General features: G+C 44.1%; 1 protein-coding gene across 6 annotated transcripts in view; it reads left to right on the forward strand.

Moving 5' to 3' along the window:
* The first annotated feature begins 779 nt into the window (after window positions 1–779).
* The window catches only part of SLC9A7 (solute carrier family 9 member A7), a 75,857-nt gene continuing 56,033 nt past the window's right edge, over window positions 780–20,603 (forward strand). For 4 of the 6 annotated variants that reach the window (XR_012670526.1, XM_075134544.1, XM_075134550.1 and 1 more), the window contains exon 1: window positions 791–1,123. Coding sequence is in view for 4 of the 6 variants with exons in the window: in XM_075134544.1 (XP_074990645.1) it covers window positions 853–1,123 (271 nt within the window). In the remaining 2 variants the exon portion in view is untranslated. Of the gene's footprint in view, window positions 1,124–20,603 lie in introns of all 6 variants that reach the window. The other 2 variants (XR_012670527.1, XM_075134537.1) reach the window with 1 other exon arrangement.

Below are 20,603 nucleotides of genomic sequence, written 5' to 3' on the forward strand. Positions count from 1 at the left end.
TTTTTTTTTTCAGCAAAGAAAGTTCAAATGAGAGATACTGACTAGCTCTATTAATTTCCTACAATTGTCTTGCTTCCTAGAAGTAAATCTCCAGCAGGATGTATTTGGATGGAAAACCCCAAGTTAGCAATTTGCGTTTACTAAGTTTTCCTGAATCTGAAAAAAAAAAAGGAAAAAAAAAACCAAGCAAGAAAAAAGAAAAGAAAAAACCCCACGTGGGAAGACACTAGAGTGAGTATATTCTCACTCTTTTGGGAGAACTTTTGCAAATTCGGAGAGACCCAGAGCGACCAGTGCCTGCGTTTATTCCCTTCCAGGTCTCACGCAGACCGCCGGCTCCTGGCCCCGCTCGGTCCCGGGGAAGGGCAGAGCGGGCCGCAGGGTGATGATTTACAATGCCGTGTAACAGCTGCTCACCGGCTCGCTGTGCGGCGCGGGGGGACCGGGACCGGGAGCGGGACCGGGACAGACCCCGCAGCGCTGCCCGCGCCGCCGAGGCGGCACCGGGGGTTCCCGAAGCAAAACCGGCCCCGCGGCGGGGTGGGGCGGTTCTCACCCACCCCGGCGCCTCCCGCCGCTTCACCTCCGCCGGGCGGGGGCGGCCGGGCCGGGCACGGGAGGACACTGCGTCCTCACGGCGGACGAGCCTCCGCTCCCCGGCCGAGGCCGCCGCTGGCCGGGCTGCGCCTTTAAGGGGCCGGGGGAGGCGGTGGTGGCGGGCGGGTTCCTGCGCGCCGGGGCCGCTCCCTCCCGCCGTCCCTCCCTCCCCCGCCGGCCGGGCGGTGGGCAGTGCCCGCGGGCCGCCGCCGCCGCCGGTGTGGGACGGGGAGCCGCGGCAGCCTACCCGCAGCCATGGCTCTGCCCCTGCGCCGCCGGCTGCCGCTGCTCCCGCTTCTCCTGCTGACAGCCGGCGGGCTGCGGGCGGCGGAACGGAGCAGCGGCGGCAGCAGCAGCGCCATGGAGGAGCTCGCCACCGAGAAGGAGGCGGAGGAGAGCCACCGGCAGGACAGCGTGAGCCTCCTCACCTTCATCCTGCTCCTCACCCTCACCATCCTCACCATCTGGCTTTTCAAGCACCGCCGCGTCCGCTTCCTCCACGAGACCGGCCTGGCCATGATCTACGGTGAGTCCCGCCGGGGCCCCGGCACCCACCGCGGCTCGGCCAGCACCGCCCGCCCGCGCCTCAGCCCCGCTCCTCCACGGGCAGGCGGCTGTCTGAGGGCCGGTGTCACGCCCGGCAGGTGCCGGGAGGGGCGGCCCGGGGGCGGTGGCGGGCCCCGCTTCTCGGCCGCGCCCCCGCTGCCCGAGGCGAGGCGAGGTGCGGGCGTGCGGCGGCGTTGCGGCCTCGCGCCCCCCTGACGGCTGGCGGGCGGCAGCGCAGGGGTAGGCCGCGCCCCGGGGCAGAGGGAGCCCCGCCGCGGCAAAGCCTCTCAGCGCCGGGGCGCCTGGATCCCCTCGCCGGCGCCTTTCCTCGGGCCGGGGGCAGAAGGAGGGAGGGGGGGGTACGGCCCGCTGCCTCCCGTGCGGCAGCAGAGCGGTGTCCCGCGCGAAGGCGCGCCCTGCCACCGTCCCCCGGCGTCAGGGTGGCCGTGCTGGCAGGGCACGGCGTTTTAGTAACCCCCCCCGCCGCAGAAAGCGAGCTTGCCGCGGGTACCTCTAGCAGTTTGGAGTACCGCGCCATGCAAGTCATCGCAGTAATGGTTTCGGAGAGCGTTATCCAAATGCCCTCGCCGTGCTGCAGCACGCAGCGTGTGGAAAGGAACGTGTTTAAACTTGGATGCTCTGGGGTTTGCTCGCTGACTGTTGGCGTGCTGCTGTCACGGGCGGCCTGAGTTTGCTGCTCACCGACTGACTGCAGTGACACCAGACACCCCAGGCAGCACCCGCAGCTCATCTTGAACCCACGGTGGAATAAGCACCATACTGAGTCGAGTTTGTCATCTCCAGCATCCCTCTCTCCCGGGGAACGGGAGCAAAGGGAAAATAAATCCCTCAGCAGGTGTGTTCTCCCCTGCGTTTGTGGGGCAGATGATTCGGAGGACCTGGGCTTTGCGCTGGTGCCGTTAATGGCTGGCGCAGAGGTCCGCAGGTGAGCCTGAACCCGCGGCACGGAGTACTTACTCCGCTGTGAACTCGCACAATGGCATTTCGTGCGCAGTTTGCTACGCAGAGCATAAACAGTTGCGATGAGGAGCAGCCATCCATTTAAAAGATGATTTGTCTGCCGGTGATTGGCTACTGCCCTAGTGCCAGGGCACTTCTTCTCCTTGGTGAGCTGAATCGGTTCCTGCTGAATGGTGTGAAACACCTACCCAATGTTGGTTGGGATGAGCATATTGAGGGTAACCACAGATGAGAAATTCAGCACTCAGGGGGAGGGAGAAAGTGAACTGTTTCCTCCCCGATGAGTACTACTGCTCTTGAGAGCTACATGATCGCTTGCAAAGCAGTGGAATTTTCCTCTGCTGATGCTTCTCTTAAACCATCCCAATTTGCTCTTAGTCACTGATCTCTTTGGTGCATTGCTGTGTATTTCACATATGCTTGTTGCTGAAAACTGGCAAATTAACGACTGGGCATATAAGTAAGTTATGCACTAGCGTGGTAATGCTTAGCAGCTGAATAGTGCTCAGGAGATGGTAGATTAAATGTGTATGTGCTGATTGGTAGAGACACAGTAAGGTTGTATTGAAGATGTTGTTTAGATATTACCCTGGCGTTGTCACCTTCAGAAAGTTCGTTTATGTTTTGAGACCATTTCAGTGATTTAGGTGGTTTACTTTATGATGGAAATCTCGTGTACGTGTGAGCGCTAATGTATGCAATACAATTACCAGGGCATCAAGGGCATTTGGGTATGTGTTTTGATGAGCTGTGTGGGAAATAAGAAATTATTCAACTGGAGAACTTCTGCCTTTTGTTAAACTCAAAGTAGTTTACTCTAACATCCAGTTCTTGACCCATGAAATGGATGCTAGAATCCCAATTTGATGTGCAAGTGCTGGTATTCTGTATCAGGAAAGGCGCACTGCGCTATAGCCCTTTCTGCACCACAGGCAGCACTGCCGAAAGAATGATTGGCTCAAACCATTGCACATTCTTGGTACGCCCTCAGTTAAATAATTTTGGTTTTATAGATCATTCCTCAATACACTCACCTTCTAAATGTGCCCCTTTAGTATACCAAAATGCATGCTTTTCTCCCTCCCAAGCAAACTGACTCTTGCCCGTCGTGGCAAACATCCGAGGAAACACGTTTAGCGAGTTCAGTTCCTTTCTAACACTGTTAGCCCTCATGCCAGTAAAGATCTGCTGAGGCCTGGTTTCACTTAAGCATTTTGCAGACTTCCTTTAGGGCAAAGAAAAAAAACATAGCAAGTGTCATAGTAACTGTCTGTTATACTTTTGATAACCAGGCTTTATTCTTCAATAAATTCTTTTTCCTTCTTTGTCACTTAAAGGGTAGCTGTTAAACTGAGAGATGAGTTTCTATTTTGCTGATAACTTGGTATCTGAGAAATGCATGTTTTTCAAACTATGTATGTATTTAAAATGCATGTATTTGATCAGTCTGACTTAAAAATAAAATTATATGGCAATATTTCAACCAAAGATTTTGTAGTCCTAAAACCACAAGTATATAGAATGAAACAATTCTGGGTGTCTAGGTGCTCTCATAAGGATGTATTTCATAATATGTTATTGGTGTAGGCTCCAAACTCTGCACACTGGGTAACTTTCACATGGTTTTATGGTTGGCAGCACTTGTACCAATTGTGTTCAATTTTTCTAACAGAAAAAGCAAAGTGTTTCCATCGCAGTAGTTTTCAATGCGACCTGAGTAAGTGACTTTCATTTACAGGAGAAGTAAGCTAGCACTTCAGTGCTGATCAATTTTTATTGTGGAAACAAGGACCTAGGAAAAAATGGCTTGTTGCACCTAAAACCCCTCCAAAACTGTTGGTTTCACAGTAATTAATCTTTGGATGGTTGTATAAATCAAATACGCGTTTGACCTGAGCTAGTTAGAACAGCAGGTCTTGACGGTTGCTTGCTTCTTTTGCTCTTTAAGAAGAGGTGATGGAACTGGATTTCTTTTTTTCTTATCTAGCCATGTTAATTTACAGTAATGTGCAATGAGACCTCTTTTCTTGAGCGCAGTAGGAATCAGGTGGCATGACACTGACTTGAAACGGTAAGCGGAGGAGCTGCCTCCAGCCAGAGCTTTAACCAACCTTTCTCGCTTATCTTTTCTGAGAATCCAGATACGAGCACATCCTGTTCTACTTTCATGTTTTTGCTGTTGATTTGATCATGTTTCTGTCAAAGACGGCATGTGTTTTACCCAGCTAAAAAGACCAAGTACTGCTGGTGCTGCCGAAGTCTGCATTTCTTCCAGACTTCGAGTAGCATGTTTTCTGCTGCCCCTTGAATGAGAAGCATCTGTCATGCCTGACAGTTTCAGTGTGGTGCTCTAATTACCCAGTCCTCAACAGGTTTTATATAACTTCATCATGCTAGCTGCTTCAGTTGAAGATTAAAAAGTCATTAAAATCATTATGTAGTCTTTCCATGTTTCTTATTTCCTGTGTTGTCCCTGTCCGTTCAGGGACAGTCGCTGCTTCTCTCTCTGTATTATTCTGATGTGTTGAATATCTTTCTCTGGAAACATCTGTTAAGATGTGAAATAACATTAAGTTTACAGGAGTGTTTAATGACTTACAGTGCTGCTTTTTTTGTGATGTGCAACTTACAAGCTTATTTTTGATGAAGCAATATGAAAGTTACAGACCTCAGCTACATGTGCTAGATCTGACAATTGTGTATGTGAAAGGGGAAGGGACCTAACTTTTTAAAATGTCATGAAGTACTTCGCACCTAAAGCTGCAGGTTCAAGCACAATGCTGATTTAAATTGATTATGCACCATGCCATCGCACTGTGATTATCCACGGGTCTTTCCACAAGATGCTTTTGGCTTTTAAAGTGCTAAATACATTGAATTCTAGTCTTGAAACTGTAACAAGGATCTTGCTCTGTGGAAGTTAAATACTTGCATGGGGCAAATGTTCTGCAGCTGCTCCAGCAACAGTATTACAAATGCAAGTCATTATGAAGCAATTAAAACAAACAAACCAACCAAAAACAAACAAACAAAAAACCCCAACAAAAAACAACCAACAACCCACAACAGAGCGATTAAGGAATTGAGACTTTGCTGACACATGTATTCTAACTTGCAATAGTGATCATGATGCTCGCTTTTCTTTGTGTTGGTCTGAGTCCCAAGGGTAAAGTGGTCTGAGCTGTGTTTTTCCTGAAGAGGTTCAACTGTGTATGGCAGGTTTCTTCACTCTCTGCTGAGGAGCATCCCCATGTGGTAGGGAGCCACAGGACATGGACCATGTGCCTTGAGAGCTCAGGGAAGAGCTTAAGAATGGGAAGTGATGGTGGCTCCCCAGCACCCTGCTCTTTAGGAAGCAGCTATCTGGATATGTAGATGTGTCCCAGCAGATCCAGTGATATCACTCGCTTAGGCAATTAGTTTGTCCCTTTTCATAAGTGATAATTTGGGTAACTGGCAACCCACACAGCAGCACAGGTGTCAGTCCTACCAGGTACCTTCTCGACTGTGGAGTTGTTCTGAAACTGCCGGGGGGCCACATGTGCTAGTGCTGCAGGTAAAAGTAAAAGCAAAACTGGACTTGGGTGCACAGAAAGAAAAACAATATATGAAGAGGCATATAAAACTTCTATTACCTTTTATGGATCAGAAATGAGAGATAAGAGGAAAATGTTTAGGATAAAAATATCAGATTTGTTCTGAAATACTCTATATCAGACTAAGTTTCTGTAGCCACAGAGTAGATACCGAAAAGGTCTATTTTTAGCTTATCTGGCTGTAGTGCTCTCTGTTACAATTCTAGTCTCTACACACGCTAGAGATGACCTAATGCATCTCCACGGCCATCAAAATAATGGCAGTGTTGGTATTTAATAAGCCACTTTCACATAAACCTTCTAATACGAGATTTAGGAGCATAACTCTGAGCACCCAGTTTTGAGAATATTATCCTTTCTCTGGCAACCTGCTTGTTCTTCCTGGATATTCTTTTAAATCACTTGTTTACAGGCTTTCAAAGTGAGTCTTGGTCAGTTTGTTGGCTGCTCAGGACACTTTAATTGTATTGCAAATCTTGTCTGTAAGCTTGCTTTGTGGCCTGCGACTGGATGGAACATTTTATCTTGTGAGAGATTTTGGAAGAAATGCTATATCTCCGTTATTAACCTACCTGTATTTCAGATTTGCTCTTCATGTGGGGTAGTTGGATAGCTTACAAATTGCTCATGTAGGAGCGTGCTGAACTGAGGATAACCCGATGTCTGGTGCACAAACTTGCTGTCAGACAGTGAGGTGGTTCTGCTCCTCTTGTTACGGGTTACCGTTGCTCTTGTCTGGGCCCTGTAGGAGCCTGAGGTTTTCCTTAGTCCACTTCAGAAGATTTTTTTTTTTTTTTTTGCAACCATTTCCAATTTTTCCTTGCTACCTTGCAATAGAAATAACACTCTAAACAGGTCCTCCAAGGAATCTCCCTAAAACAACGCAAGGACTAAGCTCCTCTGTAGATGCAGAGTGTCTGCAGCTATTCCAGTAGCTTCTGCTCTTGGTGCAGGTGAGAAGACTGAAAAGGAGACAGTGAGGGAGTGTATAAAAGTTGTCAAATCCTACATGATGGCCAAAGCTGCTTCTCAGGTGCTGATGGTATCCCCATTTTAGTGCTGCTCTGCTCAGTAATTCGGGCTCTGTATGTTTTGGGGAGAAGGTGGATGGGGCAGATCAGGTCCCGGTTTTCAGCTGTCTCTTTTCCCTTTGGTAAGTTACGCCTTTGTTTTATGGATGATCATAGAAGGGTAATAGGGAGCATTTCCTTGGCTATGTTAACAAAAATCTATGTAGCAACTGACACGTAGTCTTATCTCTGGGTTTCACAATATTGCATTGACTTATGCCTTATGCAAAACAAAAGGAACAATTCAGACATTGTTCTTTCTGATATTTAATTTAAAAAAACGTTGTGCTGGACTGAAGTGAGTCTAGCTGTGCCTTCTCTTGCAGTGTGTCTTTTATACACCTTTCTCACTTTCTGTGCTATAGAAAGACTAGAGCATCTTAACACTGAAGTCCCCTTCACCCCAAGCAATTAGCCACACAGCAGAGTGCTTTCAGAAGTGCCTCTGGTTCATCTGTACAACAAGTCCTGGACAGCATATAGGTGCAGGAGTGCAACCTGTGAAAGGCCTTTCTAAATTACTGCATGTCCTGGGCTCACTAACAGAGGTGGAAATGCTAAAGACTTCTGCTGAGTGTGCTCCCAGCTCCTACTGTCAGCAAAGTTGGTACAACTGGAAGCAGACGTAAGCCTTGCCTCTGACTCGCTGGGGCCCAAACTCTCCCTTCTCAGGCAACTGGCCTTGCCTCTAAGCTGGGATGGTTTCCCACCCAGAGAGCTCTGGAAGCGGTGATGGGAAGGCTTGATTCCCTGTGACAGAAGAGTGCCATCGTTCAGCTAGTTATGCTCCCCTTTGTGTCCTCTGTCCCCACGAACCTCACTTTGTAGCCCTTTTTCCCCCATCCTTCCTTCTGAAAGTTGGCCCTCCCTTACCTACCTACTCTGTAGTGTAGTTCAAGACAACATCTTAAAGAGTTGGGTGAAACCTTTCCCTTGCTTCTGGTAGGGAGATATTTCCACCCCCATCCCCTGCTATCTGAACAACCATTCTCTCCATGAAGTAGAGGTGGCAGTATCCACCCCCCTACTGATCTAGAAACCAGAAATCTGAAGCAGGAACCACAGGTCAGCCATCATTTTTAAAAAAAAAAAAAGCCTCAGAGCTATGGTGTGTTATAGGACACCTCCTGCAGTCCAGCACTATGGACCTTGGCCTGTTAGGGGCCAGAAGTAAAAATATTTTGCAGTTCCTATCTAGCCCTTTAACAGGTGCTGCATACCATGGATGCTCTTTCCTTGCTCACGTGCTGACTGCTGCGAGTCTGGCACTGAGCCGCTGAACTGATCCTGTGTGTTCAGGAGACAGCCTCAGTATTTAACTCAAGGCTGTGTTTCCACTCTGACAGCCAGAAATACCAGCTTGTATACTTTTTTTTTTCCCCTAACAGAGTCCTTATTTTTGACTCAGGATTAATGCTTTATTCCCATTTAACACTGAATGTTGCCTTTCTCCCCCTGCTTTAGAGTAAGTGGTGTCTGTATTGAAAGGATGTGATACAAGCAATTATTTTTTTAGAAGGGTATTTATCTTGAAGGGTTTTTACTAGTTTTGCAAAAAATACACAGTTGTTCTCAGCAGATGAGATCTTTTCTGTGTCTACCAAAGATGGGTAATTTAGCTCAAACGCACTGCTTTTTTTCCCCCCTATTAAAAAACACTTCAGCCTGCAATTAGCTGAGTGTGAAGGGAGAAAAGGGAAATGGTATAAAACTGCTGCTTTTTTTTTTTTTTTCCCCCATGCCCTGAAATCATTCAATTCACTTCACTTTAGAAGTGCCTAAAGGCACTTGAAAGCTATGGTGGAAGAAGCTGAGGTTTTTTATCAGGGAGAAATAGTTGAAAGCTCCCCCTCAATTACAGTAGAGGAGATGAACTGTGCTCTTAGCCAGGGGAGGTGCGTGGTTTCTGTACTTTCTTCCTGGCTTCAGTATTTCATGTTCAGTTTCAAAGGCTGGGTTTAAGCTCTGCATTTCTCCTGATAAAGCTGTATGTGTGAGCCATGCATGGAAAAAGATCACACCCCTACCCAGCAGGTCTGTCCTGGCAAAGTTTTTGTAGGTGCTAGAAGGTGTTTGTGGGCTTACCGGCGCTGCTACCCCGCATGGCCCAGCAACGGGGTAGCTCTGCTGCCACTGGAGGGTCCTGCCGGTAAAGCCGTGCTGGCGGGGCTTGCAGGTTTGCTGTAGTCTGGGCTACTTCTCCGTAGCTGCCATTTTCTCTGCTTGCAGGGTTTTCAAAATACCCCCACCCTGTTGAAATAGGTTTTAAAGGCAGCTGGGGACCACTGCAAACTAAGTGGACGTAATGAGTGTATTACTGGTTCCTCCTCTTGTAAGCCTCTTGGAGGGGCAGTTTGAACAGCAGAGCTGTGGGTCTGATGGACACCTTGGTGTGCCGGCTTTGTGGAAATGTTTAAATAAAGTGGTATGCTTATTCTGAATGTCATGCCTTTCCATAGTTGTCTTCACTTCTCACTTAGGCTTAAAAAGAATAATTAGTCCTGAGGAGATTTTTTTTTTTAAGTGGCTGCTCTTTGACTTCTGCTCTTTCGTTGTGAAGTTGGGGTACTATTGTTAACAAAAAAAAGGGTGGAAACAAAGGACCACAGTCTAAATGTATTCTAAAATGCAATTAACTTGTCTGTGCATAAGATGACAGTCTTCAATGTGCTGGCTGCGTGTGGATGCACCTGTGACCCTTACCATCAGTAGCCAGCTGAAGAGAAAGCTGCTGGTGTGGCTTGGTGTCCCCTACGTGTGAGGTTCTTCCCGGTGTCGGCTCTGCAGCAGGGCACGCTGTGGCCATGCTTGGTGCCAACGCACTGGGAGTGTAGTCATTGCTTCTGAGGCTCGGATGCTATCTCATTAATTCAAGAATTGGATTAAATATGAAAACTGCTGTTAACCTTTGCCATTGCTTTGAATATGAGATACTAATAGAAAGATGTTATAACTGATGATAGCTTAAAAATATCAAGTGTCCCACAAGGATATGACTAGCTTTTGGTTTGTACTCTTTGAATCCATTAGAATGGATACTATCTGTTTCCACACTAATTCTGAGAAATTATTTTTTTCCGCTACTTCTTAGCACTTGATATCAAGTCCTTCAGCAGTGAAAGGGGACCTGCCTTTGAAGTGTCATATACCTCTCTGCTGTTGTTTTACTGCTGCACGATCCTTCCTATTTGCTCTTTCCTTCACGTCAGTCTTCATTGTGCTTACTGATTGTGTAATGACCTTTCTCCTGGGAATAGTTTCCTTATCCATGAGACAGCTTGACTGTTCTTCCTTAAATCGCCGCCTTAGTGAGCGAATTGTTAGTGTTTAGCCCCAGAATCCACCCTCTGCTGCAGCTAGAGAACTTGCTTTACAGCCTTTGCTGAACATACAAGTCACTTGCTATGGAGTTGGACACTTGCCCCATCCAAAACCTTGCTGAGGCTGGAGGTCATGTATTTACATTCCCTGTATACCCAGCACAGTTATGTGCAGTCTTAGGATCTGGCTGTTTTTCTAAGTGAATTACAAACTCTACTTTTATACACTGTGAAGTACTTTTAAAAAGTTATATTTGGAGAAGCAGAGGCTTCGTCTGGGCATGTCTGAAAGTGATCTGGGTTGACTTTTTCATATAAGGGCAATCATCAAAGACCTAGCTAGGTTTTACCTAATTGATACTGTATTTGCTTGTTTGTGTATGAGCAATAAAGTTGATAATGTAAAGTGGTTGAGAGAGAGAGAATACAATTCATGCTTTATTTATGTTTGCTAGCAGATACCATATTTAAACTTGTTATTCTTGGCCTGAAATACCAACTTATTCCAGCTGGCTTTCAGCTTCGCTGTGTGATTGACTTTTTCTAAGTAGTCTTTAGAAGTTGGACTCGATAGAGGAGTTTGAACTGGCACATGTAGGGATTTCCTTGGCTAGTTGGGAGGGGTATGCCACCTGAGGTGGAAGGGGCATTCACAGGAGACGTGGAGCAGCGTGTGGAGTTGGCATCACCGGCTATGCTGCAGTTCTGCGATGGCTGGAAAATACAGGAATAAGCGTGGAGGAAGAAAACTCGTGAAAGGCTTATTCCTGTTGTGGAAGTGCCACCTGATTGTTCCCCCTGGGTTATCTTTGGTATTCTAGTTGAATATTATGTAATGCTGTATATCAAGAGCAGAGGAGGGTGACTGTATGTGACCTTCCACAGCCACGTCTGGCAAGGTTGGCTCTAGCATCCTTTCCGGGCTCACAGAATTGAAGCGGGCACTTCTGCTAGTTTAGCTTGAAGCTTTACACTTTGGCAGTTGTGACTCCTGCACAGCATAAAAGGTACAGTTTTGTCATACCTATCTGCAATACTAGTGTCTTGCAGGGACCGTATTCCCACCAGACACTGTTTACAGTGAATAGTTCTTGGAAGGAGGTAAGTATTTTGAAGACGTGATGGTGCGAGTGAAGTAGCCTTAACTCTGGAATAGACTTTCATATGGGCAACTGAGTGCCAGTACAATGTTTCAGCCTAATCATTCTTGCTTTTCATCTCTGCACGGCAGTATATCTAACTTGGCAACTATTTTGTTTATGAATTTGATTTTTATCTCTAGAAACTTTTAACCTTTTTTCAACCATGTTCACATCTTGTAAGAGCAATAGATACATTCTTCAGACTTCAGGAGCTTGAATGGAAAGATTGTGCTTCTGTATCAGGTTTAACTTTTTTCTGAGGTTCTGACTTACCAAGTTCTCAGGGAATTTGCTGCTCCAAAATCTCCCTCTCTGAGAGAAGGAGCCCCCTTAGAACACACACAGATTTTTTTTTTTTTTGAGCTTCTAAAAAATCCAGTGGGTGACCATCCTTCTAATGACTTTTTTGGAGATTCATGGACAAAAAATTAATCTTTTCCTCAGTACTGCATGACTGAAGAGCTAATGAGTGATTTCCTACTGGTGATGCTTGTTAAGCTGCAGTAACCAAATATAATTGCAGCATACTCAGTTTTTATGTGTGCCTGCATGAACCAGAGAAATGCCAACAAAGATATCTTGGTGATACCTGGTACTTGATTATGTCCCCCTTCTCCATGTATTAGCTTCAGAGAACCATAAAAAGAGTTTATTGCTCTTGCTGGCTAATACTTGAGTATTTATTATGACATTTTCAGTTTTCGACCCTAATGGTTTTGGGATCTCTTCCAAAATGTAAAACATAGGACAGTTATATTTCTTGTTCTCTGTACTTCAGACACAAATACCTAATCAGGCACTTATGATGTCAGATGCATAAGTGTTTTGTCAACCCTAATTAGGGAGAGAGGAAACTTTGCATTACACATTGTGTGTACATATGACAGAGCCCCTCTCATAAAGACTGGAAGGTTGTGGCAGGAGGTGTAAGCACAATCTTCTTAGTGTTTATGAACACTTTCTTCTTAGCCTGTTGAAGCTAAGACCCCCCATCAGGGCCTTAATCTTTTAGGTACTTCTTAAACTTATAGTTATGTTCTTAAAAACAAACCCAGACAAACAAAACAAAAAACTGCCTCTGAAGCATTTGGTTTGCTGCACTTACTGGCCAAAGTCATGGTTCTCTTTTCTCCGTTACCAGACCACAAGCTGTTTTTCTGCATTATGTGCTACCTCTACCACCACTCCAAGAGAAACTAGGGAAATCTGGTAGCCTCCTTTCCCTCTTCTTTCTTCATACGCGAAGTGCTGACACAGATACAGATACATCTTGCCCTCCGCTGGTTCCTGTGGGTTTGACTATTCTTTTCTGCTCTTGTTTTTTAGCTCTCTTGAAAGAAGTACTATACTTACTCTGCCTGCCTGCTTTTTTTGTGGGATTCGCCTAAAATTCTTCCCTTGTCACTTCTCTGCTTCTCCCCAAGGCTCATCCAATAGCTTATCTTAATGCTGACAACCTGGATTCCTCTTCATATATCAGACCTACTCTTTCTTTTTTTTCAGTCTAAACTAAAAATCTTTGCTCACTTCTCTGCCTCTTGGGAACGTGTGGGAATTGGCTCGAGCTCAGAATGGCTGAAATAACTTCTTGTCGTTTTTTTTTCTTCCTCCAGCTACCACAGTCTTGTCCATCTCTCAGGCTGGTTCCTCGAGCACTGCTGAAATGATCTATACCTTGTCTTCACCTGCGAGCTGTTTAAGCTGTGCAGGTTCTTTCTAGGTAACATATATGCAAGATATTAATTCCTATCTCTCTCTACACAGCTATAGTCCAGGCTTTCATTGCACATTGACTCCTTCGACACTCTGCTTCTCCAGAGAAGGATTGTGTTCGGATTAAACTTTTGCTGTTTGTGTTATAAGTAACTTTTTTCCTTGACCCTCTCTTGCTTTATTGCTGTGTTCTCAGCTCTCCTCCTGGTTCTGTGGGTATGGTTTTAGATTTTTTTAATTAATGCTATATGAATCAGTGTTTTTGTGAAGTGAAAGGTAAAGATGCCACTGTCTCTAGGAATATTTAATTATAACAAGACTTAAACTAACATTATTTAACTAGCTAATAGGCTGTGTCAAAAGCAAGACCTCCTTTTCAGTCCTTGGACTTTCAAAGAAGGCTTAAAGTTTGACTCGTCGGCAAATTACAGATTGCTTAGCTATAAGAAGAAAACCTGGACCGCTGATGACTATTTACAACCAGGGTTATGTTATAGAATTTTCTTGGAATGGCGAGTGAGGAATTTAACTCAATTTTTAACACTAGTTTATAACGAATCTGTAAAAAATAGTCTTTTAGTGAATCTAATCTTCTGAGATCTTCAGAACCCTTAATTGCAGAAAAGGGCAATGCTTTGAACCAAAGTTGGCAGTTTTTGCAATGATGACAAAGTGCCAGAATCCAAATGATGCAATATCTGCATGGTGTTTTCTGTTTTGATCTTTGAACTGGTCACATTTCTGACCCACGTGTGTGCACCCACATACAACTTGCACACATCAGAGTTGAATTACTCACTTTCCAGAATAGCCTGTTCTTGTGTAATACTCTCTATCTGAACACAGAGACAGTTTTCTGATGCTTCACTTGATTGGAAACAATATTTCTTTGCATTTGATTTAGTATAGAAAATATACCATTTAACATGTGGAGATGGTATTTTTTTCTAATGACACCAGAAAAAATTGTCAGCTAGGGAAATTTAGGTGCCCTCTTCCTATTGTCCTGAAACATAAACTTGAGTGTATAGTGTATGGAGAACATAGAAGGTCTATGAATCATATATTGAAATAAATATATGATCAATGGCGATCTGATGCACCTAATCATTAAATTTGACAATTCTTACTATAGGTGATTTACCTGTTACATTGTATTTGCCTTACTGGTTGAGAAACTTGAAACAGCAGCTTGTTGACAAATACGGATCTATGGGAAGTTCCTGAGCAGGCAGGGGTTTTACTTGGTTCGGAGGCGGTGGGCTGATGTGACCAGGAGGGTGTTCTGGGGCTGCTAAAAAGGATTGGGAAGATCCTATTGATTCCTGTTACCACCTGTTTGCCAGAGGTCCATTCTGTAATGCTGGGCTTCAAAGTTAAGGAACATTAAATTGAAAACAGTATCTTATTTTTAAAATGTCTGAAAAAAGCTCACTTTTGTACTGTAACTAAACTAACAAAGTTCCATGGAGTTGGAGTTACTACTGGAATGTCACATTTGCAGGACATGTTCTGCTAGACAAGTGGCTGTATTGACCAGGACAATTTATCTATGACTTAGGGTTTGATGTGCTTGAGGATTGAGAAGTTTTGTTGTAAGCTTCCATGAGCAGGAGATCAGCCAGTACTGAAGAAGTCACCTACCCTGTCTGGAAGAAGTTGCAGAAAAAGTTGCTGGGGCAACAGGTACCCCAAGGAGAAATGCTTGGCTGAACTTTATCTGCAGAGGGAGATTTAACCAAGGAGAAAGCATCAGATTCAGTTAGGGTTATTGATATGGGCTGAGAGACTGACTATGGGAAGGCAAAAGTGTTCTGGGGGATATGATTTTGGTTTTTTAGGGGTGAAAAAAAATGGCTGGAAAAAGTAGAAGCTTTTCTGCAAGGAAGAAAAATACTCTGATTACTGGTCTAGGCTTTTCATTGCTATATCCCTATGCTATTTGGCAGACCTTTCTACATAGAAAGGGTCGCAGTCCAGTAACCTCAAGTCTTTGAGGTGATAAATAGGAAATCCTGAAAAAGAACACTTTACCTCAGGAACTTAACTGGGGAGGGAGCTTCTGGCTGTGGCTGGGGTTAGGCTATTGAGCTATGTGGTGTATGTTCTCGGAAGTCAATGCGAGTTTCACCATCTCTGAACTACCACAACTATATTGCTCAGCCCATAAAAATGTTTTTAGTCACCTGTTTATGCCACTGCTTTTTTCTTCGTACTCCTACTTGCTTGGCACACCTGAAGGGACGGTGTGATAGCAGGGAGCAGGGGAATGGTTGGGCCACTGCTGCTCATCAGCCGAAAGTTAGGATCCAATTCTCCTCACAACGCTTTATACCTGTTTATGTGAGATAGGAAAAAAAAAAAGTGTGCGTATGAAATACCATATTAGCATCCAAGCATTGTAAAACCTTCAATAATTTTTGCCTCTTAAAGGTGGAAAATAGTACTGGATCTGAAGCAACAGGAAAAGTTTGCTCAAGGCTGCTCAGGAAACTTGCTGCTGAATTTGGATCATGAGTTGTGATTCTGTCCTTACTCGGCGATTTCCACTAGCGTCGTCTTTTCTGTTCAGGGAAAAGCAGAACCCTCCATTCTGTAGCAGTTGATGCTGTGCATGCTTTTTGGTCCTGTAATGACCATACAGGGCCTCGATGAAACATGATCTGACTTTACATATCTTAACTGTGCCTCTAACACATCCATGATTTTTGCTTTATAGCAGCCGTGCAAAGCAGGCGGGCTGCCACGTCCCTTACGGGAGAAGTGCTGGGGTGCCCCTTCTCCACTGAGCCTTAACCTTGGCATGGAGGCCTGTGAGTGACCTCTGCCTCTTTTTCTAGCCAACGGTTATAAGGAGAGCTGACTTTTTTTCTGGTTTTGATGGGTGTCTGAGTATTGTAAAATAGTTAACGGAGGGGGGTTCCTGGGATTTTTGTGGGGTTTTTGGTGTTTGCCATGACTGTCTTAGTATTGGGCACTGTTCACATTACTCATCTCGTAAGACCCGCTCAGTCCTTTATTTCTGTTCGATTCGGTGCAAGATTTTTAGTTAATGTTGTGACAGGAGAATTGTGGCACACCGTGCTAACTTTCGGTTGAATTTAATGATAAATCTTCCACTTAGACTGCTGGAAAAGATGATCTTTTCCTCAGAGAGTAACCAAACCTGAATCCAGTTCTCAAAGCAAATCTTTTAGTAGTGCCTAGTCATTATGCTGGTTTCTGAATATGTAGATTTTATACATCTAATGATATTATCTGCCAAATTTTTTTATTGTTACGTTTGTGGTCTAAAACTTGGCTCACTGCAGTCTGATGAGTGTTTTCCCAATGATCTGGCAGTTCAGTCTGTCAGCATTTAGCATGAGTAACTGGGCACACCTTTTGTCTATGCTTTATAACAATCCAGAAGGTGACACTTTCTCCTGCACCCATCTGGATCTCATAACCTGAAACATTGCAGTAACAATAATGATGTACTCGTCGTCAAAGTTCTGCTGTTCCTTTTGAAATATTAGTTATTTATGCCAAAAGAAAATGATAGGCTAAATAGTCTACTTGCTTCCTTATGATAATTAGCTCCGATCCCAAAACTGATCCTGTATACCTGTGGGTTTAATAGCTAGGTAACACTTTACTGTAAGGAGCAGTTATCCAATTTGATCTTCCATTTATTGTTGCTTAACCTGCTCATATTTCATAACAGGTCCTCTTGCTTAAATTGATACAGCTTGTTAAAAGCTTTGCAAAAAAAATGCAATGAATGTGTATTTATTGGGTTGCATTATCTATTGTGTAATCTATTTTTAGAATTTGTGAGGCAATTTTTTATTCACATTGGGTTATAGCAAAAGCACTGTGCAGCTGGTTTGCCTGCTACTGAAGGAAGGCTTGCTGAAGCGGTAATTCTTCCGAGGTCCTTGGCATGAATAGGCATCACACCAGTAATTTTTCTTTTCTCAAGAACTACTTTAATTGCTACAGCTTCAGAATGTATCATTGTCAGGAGCTGACATGAACATACTTTTTGTACAGAAGCAGCAGAATGCTCCACAGTGCCTGCAACAGAGTTTCAGCATATCCGTAACCTTATTTTTGTCATTCCTTCTTTCTGTGAGTTATTGATCCCTAGACACAAAGGAGTGGGGAAAGGTAGTCTTTTCTGTGCATTTGGGAGGGAGGGTGCCGCAAAACAACTTTATTTATACAGAAGCACTTTGCAGCTTTTGAAATACAGTATCTGAATGATGTAGTGCTTCATAAACCCCTTTTGACTCAATTTCCACTATTTTCCTGTTTTTGTTTTGAAGAGTGTGTACGTTTTCTAGCTGACCGTTGTACAGATCAGCAAATCTTCAGTGCGTGCTCTGAAAGCTTGGGTTTTCTTTGGATGGATTTTCATTATGGCCCTATTGCCGTTCTTTACAATCTAAAGAAAGCCTGCATTCATAAGGATTACTGCATCTGCGAAGGATGAAGAATAAGTAGGAATGATGAACTCCAGTGGTTGTGAATGGACGGATTGTCCCGGGCATTTGTTCAGTTGCCAGTATATTGTGAAGTATTTGGGCTGGCAAAAAATGTTAGCTTTGGGTAACATACTCATTTTATTAAAAGCACAGTGGAGTACTCGGAGAGAGTGTATTCCCAGACAGCATGTGATGTACTAGTGTATCTCTCTTCTTAAGTGTGATTGATTTATTTATTTCTCACCAAAAGCTGTAACTTTAGATTTTAATTCTACTTTCCATCGCTAGCTGTGCTTGTCTTATCAGACAAGTCTTATCAAAAAGGTACTCGCAATTCCGAGTGGGATGCTGCGTTGTGTTATGCCAGAAGCACTGAAGAAGGAAGACCTTGCTGTACTGGCTGAAGATCAGAGGTGATTCTGGAGTCTGAAATATCCCCTGTGTTCGCAAATATAAATAGTACTGTGACCAAGGGTTGCGTGCCTTCAGATTCTACTTTGCCCCTGTCATGGTGGGTGGTAGTAAAAGCAAGTTTTTCCATGGTGTTCTGATAAAGCACTTTAGCAGTTCTATCCTCAGTGATACTAGTATCTTCTAAATACAGTGTTAATCAGGAGTAAATAGTCTCTGGGCAGTTGCTGCACTCTTATGTAGCATGCAGCACTCTGCAATGCTTCAGTACCAGAGCAACTAAATAACATCTCACATTACCAGTTGCTCTTGATAGAACAATCTGGTTCAACTACGACCACCACTTTAAATAGATGAAACATTAGAAAACTAGTACAATGTAATTTAAAACAAAGAATTAGAATTAAATTGTTTGGTAAAGCGTTTTGCAGGGTATGGGTACCTACTGTGCCTGGCACTGCCTGTGCAGAATGGACATGTCTCTTGTGACTGTCTGGGGCTTCTGACTCCATTGGTACTAGCTGGTTTAGCAACTGCACAAACCAAATATAACACCTGTTAATATTGCATAAAAAAATCTAACACTTATGTGAGTGTTATTTATTGCACACGGTGTTAATAATCTGGTCTGTAGAAGGTTTTCTTGCCTTTGAGTTTTCACTATGGAATCTGTTTTGATTGAGTCAACAAGCAAGCCTGGGGACTTTCATACAGCTACTGAAGTGGCAAATGTTAGTGGTGTTTTTTGAAGACATCAGTTAAAGAGAGAACCTTTCCTGAACAGTATTTTGCTAGTGACAGTTGATTACTAATGACAAGTCTGTGTAAAGAGCCTTTGAATAGCAAACTAAGAGCTTGAAAATAGTAGCTATTTGAGATATATATATATTTAGAGGGAGGGAAGCAAGGGGGAAGAGATTTTCCCTTGATGAAGACATAGTGCTATATAAGCCATCTAGGTGCATATTTTGAATACTGTTTTCTTCAGATTTTCAGTGAAATTATTTTGCTTGCAGTTGCCATCTTTAGGATCTTTGCTAGTAGTAGACTTGAGCACACAGTGATGTGCTTTTTTGCAGATCTCTGCTCATGTGTGTGTGTTCCCTGATTTGATGGGAATTGGTGTGACTGCATTTCCTGACATCAGGTCATCTGTGATTATTGCTGATAGAAGTTGTTAATTGAATATTTGCACTTCTGTAGGCATCAGTTGCCCAGCTGTTATCTGTCAGGCTGGATTTGCATTGCTATAGTCATGTCAGGTTTTTTTTTTTGTGTGTGTTCCTATTTGATAATTTTGATAGGTCACACTGAAGGAACTGGCCTGTATAGTACATTTGTACGAACCAGCTTCCACGCTACTTCTGGCACAGAAAATCAAATAACAATGTCCAATACTACTATATCCCATGGTCATGTGGACTCCTAGGTTATTTCACCAGGTCTTTGGAAACTGCAAAAGCAATGACTGTCACACTCTGAAAGTGTACTAGACCAACCTGTGCTCTGCTTGTGTCCACTCTAAGAAAATGCATCGTCATGTTTGTGTCAGTGTACCTCACCCATGCTTCAGCTTTAGCTGTGCTAGCCCAACTTGTGCTTTACCTTGGGCTCAAGGATATTCTGTTTCTAGCAGTGACGAAGGTCAATTCCTAGATATTGGTGGAGACAGAGGGTGTCCAAACCAGAAAATGACCTCGTACAGTTGACTTGAAAAGTCTACTTTACTCACAGTGTTGTCTCTTCTTAGCTTCTAGAAGAGAGCTTGTATGTGGTATATGGAGCTCTTACCATGTAACACGTCTCTGTAAAGTTTTCTTCCTTCCTTCCTTCTCCTTTTTTTTGGGAATATGATTGCTACTCTCTGGGGGTTCACACAACCATTAAATCCTGTGATGTGTTTGCAGGGGAGTACTATTACTCCATCTTGCAGGTAAGGAGTTGTGGCAAGGAAAAAGATCAAAAGCATTCACTGAATCTCTTTTAGTTGTCCCTTTTTGATGCCTGCATTTGGGATTTTCTTCTCTTTGTGCTCCCAGATACAGTCTTATATATCAGTGAAGCTTGCAAACCAGACCCCTAAATACTTACTTGTTCAAGAATGCCAAGTCATGCCCCCTTGTGAAAAGTGGCTTGTGTTTGTTTGCATCACCCAGAAGCTCTTACAGACTCAAGCCTGGAATCCAGCTTTGCAGACAGCATGGCTTCGCTTTAAGGCTTTGTTGCTCTTGGAAGAGACCCACCTTGCAGATATCCTTTCCAAATTTTAACAAACCGGACATGGTCCTAGTGCACAGCAGCCTCCTCTGAGTTTTAACAAGTCCAATCTTAGAGTAAATCCAAGATGTGTGTTGGAATGAGGCTGGATATCATGTTTGAGCTGTCTAACCCAGTGCAACGTTCTCATGTTCTGCCTGCTGATTTCTGGGAGCGGAGAGCAATTTTCTAAAGCAAACTGAAATGAAGTTTATTGTGCTGCATGTGCAAAGTGGGACACTTCAGTTTGCTTTAGAAAATTGTGTTCTGCACAAAAAGGTGCTATTGGAGTTAAGATAAAGTAATGGTAACAGTAATGGAGGGAAGAGACAAGTCAGGGGATGCAGTTCCATGCAATTTTGGTTAAGGCTTCTTTGCGCTTTGCTTCTTGGTGAGTGTTTCTGTCTTTGCTTCTACAGCCTGTCGTCACCCAGCCTTCTTCCTCCCTCTCTGAGCTATGCCATGGTGCCCTCCCTGCTCCAGCATCTGTGGGTTTTCTGGT

This window comes from Calonectris borealis, chromosome 1, assembly GCF_964195595.1.
Source record: "Calonectris borealis chromosome 1, bCalBor7.hap1.2, whole genome shotgun sequence".
NCBI classification, from domain to species: Eukaryota; Metazoa; Chordata; class Aves; order Procellariiformes; family Procellariidae; genus Calonectris; species Calonectris borealis.